Raw genomic sequence first — 7,545 nt, forward strand, 5'->3', positions numbered from 1 at the left:
GATCACCAGTGCCAAAGAAGTATCTGTGAATATCTAAAAGTCACGATAGCCTGCATTAGAGGAGGACTTCAGCAAGCTTCATTAAGATTACATCTCTTGAACAACCTAAGGCATACATAAATGTTGTAGCTCCTGGCAGGCACAGTGAGGCAAAAGTAACACTATAAAACCATTATTTTTAAGCAACCACTGCTGGCAGACACTTTCAAACCCAGGATGCAGATGTTCTTTTCCCTCTCAGATCTGTACTCTAGATTCCTTCCCCAAACACAATAACTTGTCTGCACCAATAAATAGAATTCCACTAGTGATATTAATATTTAAATTTATTTGGTAACATGACGACCCTTGGGAAATGGTATCTTTTAAACTAGCACAGTAAGAGCAGAAGCACGGAGAATGCCTGCATTTATACAACAAGCTGCCACTCACATCAATACAAATTACATGTAATATTACCACAAGAAATGACGAGCTTTTATCAAATTTAAGTAAGGTCAGTTTGTTCCCAAACATGCACAAGCATGTATACGTCAGAGAAAAGCTAACTCCCCAATGCAATTTTCACTTTTTTTTTGTAAATGCAGTAGGATAAAACCTGTATAAAATACCTCAGAGAAACATATCTTGAGTGACTCTGGGACTTTCCCATCAACCACATGCAGCATCTTCTCCATCTCTTCACGGACAACATAACTCCCAGATTCATTAGAAAAGAGACTGAAAATATCTGAGGAAGTAGAGAAAACATTTAAGCAACTATGGTGGTTACATTTTTTAGATATTAAGTTTACAACTGGCAGGGAATGCCAAAAGCTGTGCATCAACTAAAGGACTAGAAACTTCAGACTGATTCCATTCCAACAAGGTTTAGGTCAAGAAGTATCACCTTTTCTTCTACCATTGTCCATTAATCAAAAGAAAAATGAATACCATCATGTCAGATTAACAAGGAAGATAAAACAACAGAAGTCAGTAGGCAGATGCTTTCATTTGTTTTGAGAAATACCAATGCCATCCTCCTTCCTCTGCCCACATACAGTGATCAACAGCCTTTCTGTAGGATCCTAACATTTACATTCATGATGACTTACCAAATATTTCAGTTAGGCCAGTACAGAAAACTAAAATGCACTGAATTTCAAAATACACAGCTAAAAATGTCTAAAAAAATACTATCTTTACTGGCAAATGTATGCCCTGGTTACATATAAAAAGAGAGACTCAGTACATCACAATTTCTGTTTGCTTTACAGAAGTGTATTGTACACTCGCTATCTGCTGTCCTGCTCTAAGGTACATTACTTACACTTTGTTTTCTCTTCCTCTCTGCCTCTTGTAAGTAGAACTAATCCAACTATCAAGTTATTGAAGTGCAGCCCTTTGGATATTCCTCCAAACGAACAGTAGATAACCTAGAAGAATAAGACAAAGAAATCTTAACCAAAAAGTTAACAGGAAGAACAGAGATGTCAGAACTAAAAGCATCAACTTATACTGAGGCTTTGCGGTTTCTACGCTAGTCACCTCGCATTCAGCTAAACACACTTCTAATATTAATTCTGTTATACTTTTATAGCAATTTCAGTACCTACAAAATAGCCTTTCCAGGGGCTTTTATTTAGTGAGACACCAGTACTTTTCACGAACAGTAATATAAAAACAATTGTTAGAATCCTCCAATGAAGACACCCTTTTGTTTTCTCGCTGGTGCCATTTCCCCTGACTTTATCATCAAGGTGATGAAACTAAATCTTCTCCTGCCCAGGCTTTGATAGACTCAAAGCCATCAAGAGGCTGTTGTAGCATGAAGTGTTTCACAGCCCCAATCACAGGAGATGCGCTTCCATTAAGGCAACAAGATCTGCTGCTTTGAAAAGATGTGACGAAACCCCCCACCTTCCATCAGCTACAGCTTAACTATCTTAACACTGCCACTGCTGCCAGAATGACCACTCCAGTTTAGTACCCCACTCCACAGCAGTAGTATTTAAATCCTTCTCCCAAGAGAAAGCACTAGGAATCAAGAGTTCTACTCGGAAGTTACTCAAAGATCCACAGAAGTGTCTCCAGGAGTAAGGCAGCCAAGAAAGGCTGAAGAATGCACCATTCACATGCAGTGTAACCTACTCAACAGCACCTTAACAGTGATTTGATGCTGATATATGAGAAATGAAGGAAGTTGGTCATTTAAGGACAAACAGCAACTATTTTAGTTGACAAGAACTACCAACTCACTTACTGCAACATGTTATCTCACTTGGTCTCCAATCCTACAGAGCACAAATGAAAATACCTATGCTGTACACACCGTACTGCTCTCCAGCCAAGGACGACTCCTCCAATCCCAAGTCTAGTCCGACAAGCACCAGTACATTACCAGTATCACAAGACAGAAATCTGCATTAGGTATGAGAATTTAAAGCAGTCAGAGCTTATCAATTTTTCTTGCAAGGAAGAATTATTTCAGTGACTATGTCTTACGATTTGTTTTTCTGATGGGTATCACCCTGCACATCTAGCCATGAAGAGAAAGCATTAAGTCTAGTTGATGGGGAACCCTCACTGTGAAAGACCAGAACAAAGTGATTTCTCACTGACCACGGTTTGGATAGCGAACTTTGTGCTGAACTTGTTTTTTAAACAGCACTTTTTTAGAGGGCAAGATAAAGGAACAGAGATCGACTTCTAGTATGGAAAGTGTTGCGCATATTTTAAACAGTCCTTTCTTTGCTTGCATCTGAATTACACTCTAAATAAACAGTATCACAACCAGCATGTGCAGTTATTTACTGCTTTTTCATTTTTCTCCAGTAAAGTCTTGAGTATACTCTTTGTACGAGAATTTAGCCAAGTAGCAATAGCAGACTTCAGAGGTCAGCCGAGCTTGAGACTTCTTGAGGACAGATTCGCTACATTGGGTATTACCCACAAAGCAGAGGGAATCATTAGTGAACCATGGGATGAAACCCACAGGTCTTAGTTGGACCTGTATCTTTTCCCCCATCTTTCGTTTGATTTTAAATGTCTGAACTACACCCAGATGTAAGTCTAAACAGCTAAAGCAACATTTTTAACTTTTTTTGACCTCCTAAGCGCTGTTTATTTACTCTTTGAAACTGCAAATGTTTGCATAATGAATTTTAGCCCTTTTTGCAAGCCTCCAAAGAAGCCACGACACCTTGGGGGCTACAGACAAAAATCCACCAATCTACAAAATTATACCACTTTTAATTTTTTTTACAACTTGGAACATAACCACCAGGAAACATTTACACTCTCAGATGATTAGAAAGTAACAGTGAGAGATGATGTGTGCAACTGGAGCAACACTTGTCTTCCAGACTACCAGCGATGCTGGAAAAAACACATCACTAATATTACCTTAAGTGAGTGACATCCTGTCAATCTACCCAACAAGTTAAAGGTTTAAACACATCAAAATAATCTACTTTTAAACCATCATAAAGCAGAATCACTACAGGGGTGTACAAATCCTCCTATTAATTAGGACTTCAGTTTGGAAGTATAAAAGTTGTTACAGCACAAAATCTACTACTGTATGAGGACCTCCCACGTACAGCAGAATTAGCATCATCAATCTACTGGATTCATCTAGTAAACACTCTAATAAATTTGTCTTCAGAAGAAACCAGAGGAATAATTCTAAACTAGATTTAAAAAAATAAATCAAAATTACATTTAAGTACTATTAGAATTTTGCCGGTCTCTGCAGACAATTGCCTCCAGTTAATTATTTTTTAAAGTACTTCCCATCTTCTGCCTCTCTGTAGTTTCAGTGCTGGTTTAAACCAGTGCTAGCCATTCCCCTGCCCCCAACAAGTCATTCCCACCCACACTCCACTTCCTACATCTATGCCAAAACAAGCACTTGCATAGCAGGACTATGAATGAAATCAGGGAAACATCTTGGATTTGAATTCGTCATTTTTGTTATCAGGTTTCACTAATCCAGCTCAATGTGGGTGACCTCAGGGTGAGAAGCAGCCACCAGGATAAACTGGACTGTGAAACTGGTACAAAGTAATTGCATAAATGACATTTCAAATACTACCAGAGACCTTCTATCCACTACCAAGACCACGCAGGACATTCTGTGCCATCAAGCGCAGTGTATTTCCAGTTGTGCCCACCAAAGGAGTCAGACAGCACATCACCACGCTGAGGTGGAACAAGGAGGAAAACTACTCCCAACAGGCTGAAATCCCTCTGCAAAGCACGAGTGCCATGTCTCCCAAAACAAGACTGAAAAAAGTCACCACCTCACTGACACAGGTCATCGTGCCAGGAGATAGTTTACCAAAGACCCGACAACTGCCAATATTTGCCACGCTAACTGTAAGCTAAGAAATCAGTAAAGTACTTAAAAAGAACCTGTACCTTTTACACTGATAAAGCAAAATTTCTTGTCAAAAGATTTATTTACCTTAAAACAAATAGCTGAACACTGGACAAAGATATGAGAGAAAATAAAACAATCCTGTGTTGTTAAAAAGAACAGCTTCTGAGGTCATCTGCCGGCCACTACTACTTATTAATGAAAGGAAATTTAGCTTCCTTAGTAGTTTAAAGACTGTTGTGAGGCTTTGAACCTGTAGTTTTTCCTATTAAAAAAAAAGGGGGGGGGGTTGGAACTCCTCTGAAAATTCCCCGAGAATATATTATATCCCTACTGACTTCCACATCCGCCAAAGCTGGCACAGCATGTCTCCTTTGAGTGTCTTCAGGATAATGTTGTGGTACTCAGAAATGAGCTTCAGAAACACCTAATGACAGAGTTCAGACAGATCTGTGTTTGCTCAAGCATCTCAGCTGAAATAATTTAGGACTCTGAAAGTTACTCGAACCAAGAGCCTCCTTCTCCACCATATGTAATACCCACAACACCGCAGGCAGAGTTCTCCAGCATAAAACAAGGGTGGAAGAGGAGGGCTGAATACCAGAGCCGCGTGAATGACTATCTTAGGTGTGGTTTCCACCTCAAGCAAAAATTAAGCCCGGACTGGGAGTGACCAAACAAAACCAGCCGTGGGCCACTCAAGACCTGGCTAAGCCACACAGTGCTGTAGTGCCAAAGAGACGGAAAGGAAATACTACCTTCAGGTGTTTACTACTCTAACTGCCCTTCGCGCTTTGGGTATAACAAGGTGTGGACAACCAGCGGAATTCGTTTGCAGAACGTGTTCTAGTTTAATTTCAAAGAAGTATCAGGCAACAAGGTCGTAAAGAATTGTATAATTTTGTTCTCCTCTCTATCACAGCTATTACCAGATGTGATGCTGAAGCAGACAGATTCTCTGCAGACACTTACGTCAATATAGTTCTATGTGCTCCCTTCAGTAAATGCTCTCCTTGTCCACCCATCAAGCCATCCCTTTTCATTGCTATCCACTTAAAGACTATTAAAAGATGTCTGAAGGCAAGTAAATGTAAATGATCCCGATAATACAGAAGGACCTAATTCAGAAAACATTATGTAGACCCTGCAGTTTCATTCCACGGTAAGACACAGCGCCTCCCGAACACATTAACTTCCCATGCTCAGATCATCCTCTTCCATTACTGAAGTTCAATCCATTTACAAATGCTCGAAGGGCAAAATTATTAAATTCGTGCTCTATTTGGACACAATGACTGTATATGCTTCATGGACAATGTCATGGCAGAATTCCGAATTCCACACTTTCTATATCTAAGCATTCTGATTTCACAAGATGCCTTCAAGGCTACACTGCATATGTAAGCAATTTACTTTTGTATTATACAAGAATCTCTACTTTTAAAGAAATAATGCAGTTAGGTCTGCTGAGCACTACAGTTTAAGTTTTAATATAACTATTCTTGATCAAAAAATCCCATGAAGAACATAAAAGATGAAGAGAATTCTTACACTTCAGATTAACAGGACTCGCAAGAAAAAATATTAATAAACAAATGAGGAATCACTGGTTTTCTTTCACGAATTCCAGTAAAATGTGATCTTCTCTTTAAACTTTAAACTTGAGTGATGGATCACAACCTTTCTGAGCTTTTAGGCTTTAAGAACAGCTATTTCATAAATTGCCTCTAATAAAGCTGTCTCCTCTCCTCATCCACCTGAAAGCGCATTTCTAATTCATACACATTTCTGAGTTTTTCCACTCACTTCTGCTGAGCTTTGTGCATCTCAGTTTTATCAGTTGAATGACAAATATTACATTTATATATTATTTCAACAGAACACATTGACTGTTCCTGATATAAGCACAGAAATGGGATTCTATAGACAGTGTCCAACGTATTAGTATTTAAAGTATGTAATTACCGACCATAGGCAGCTGGCATGACTGGGTTTAGTTGTTTAATCACTCTTTGGGAAGAGTTTATAAACACTGAATACTTACACAAGAATATATAACAGATTAGTTTGCATTTCTAAGGAAGGAGCACCACAATTTTTCACATTAATGTGCTATTCAGAAAACATCTTCTAGTAAGATGTACCATCATTGTTTAAACATTGCAGACACAGCACATCTCAATTTCATTTAATTAACATCTTCAACTCCATTTTTCCAAGAGATCCTTTCAGAGCATTACTGTCCTGAGTATTTTAAACGCATTTCATGGCACAACAATCATGCAAATTCTTTGGCTGAACTTCTACTGGCTTCAGTTCACTGTCTTAAGTCCCTGCCGTAAAACTGTTTTCCATTTAATGAATTTGTTAAGGCATCACACTACTCAGATATTAAAAACTATTATTCAAAACATGCAGAAAAGACAGCCCAGCACTCTGAGGCTCAAAATGATCAATTTTAATGATTGAAAGGCTGAAAACTCAGAACAAGGCTTTAAGTTGCCTAATGACTTTCCCTGCCTTTCCACAACCTAAAAGCCAGGAATTACAAAACAGCCCTTTACAGTATGAGCAGAATCAAATCCAAATTTATCCTTAATAGTGCAAAAAAGGGATTAAAAGTACATAGTAATTAATAACATAAAATTCTCCACATTTTGTATTATTTCAAACCAATCGTATACAGCATGGGATACTTTTTTTGTTTATATGAGCTACTAACAGCCAAAGCTTCCAGACAGCACATGCAGCAGTTAATACTGAAGACATGCTTTAGGCGATGGACAAGTCCTCTACCTTCTTCTGGTTTGATAGTGTCAACACACATTGCAAATTTTCCTGTACATTATCACCCACGTATGCCTCCCCAGAAAAACAGCAAGTTCATAGATTACCTCAGCAACTTTTGGAGGGACTCCATCACCAAGGACTTCCCTGATGAAGCACTGCTGAGTCATATAACGTAAGAGTCTACAAGTTTCTACTCGCATAAAAATCAAACTAAACTATATTACAGAGGCAAGTTATATCATCCTCTTTACCAACACTTAGAAAAAACAGAAAAAATAATGGAGAAAAGATTAAGCTTTGAAAAGAAGTAACACTCTACCACAGCGTTAAACCTTTTGCAATGCACACTTCACTAGTCACATTATCTAAATAAACCTGGAAGACTTGTATGCTGC

General features: G+C 38.5%; 1 protein-coding gene across 1 annotated transcript in view; it reads right to left on the reverse strand.

Moving 5' to 3' along the window:
* The window catches only part of USP32 (ubiquitin specific peptidase 32), a 52,193-nt gene extending 44,876 nt beyond the window's left edge, over nt 1-7,317 (reverse strand). The window contains exons 1-3 of the mRNA XM_010145341.1: nt 7,255-7,317; nt 1,310-1,415; nt 612-730 (exon numbers count right to left, since the gene is read on the reverse strand). Of these exons, the coding sequence (XP_010143643.1) occupies nt 612-730; nt 1,310-1,415; nt 7,255-7,317 (288 nt within the window). The remainder of the gene's footprint in view (nt 1-611; nt 731-1,309; nt 1,416-7,254) is intronic.
* Nucleotides 7,318-7,545: the final 228 nt, after the last annotated feature.

The sequence above is a fragment of the Buceros rhinoceros genome, unplaced genomic scaffold (genome assembly GCF_000710305.1).
Source record: "Buceros rhinoceros silvestris isolate BGI_N320 unplaced genomic scaffold, ASM71030v1 scaffold9411, whole genome shotgun sequence".
Taxonomy (NCBI): domain Eukaryota; kingdom Metazoa; phylum Chordata; class Aves; order Bucerotiformes; family Bucerotidae; genus Buceros; species Buceros rhinoceros.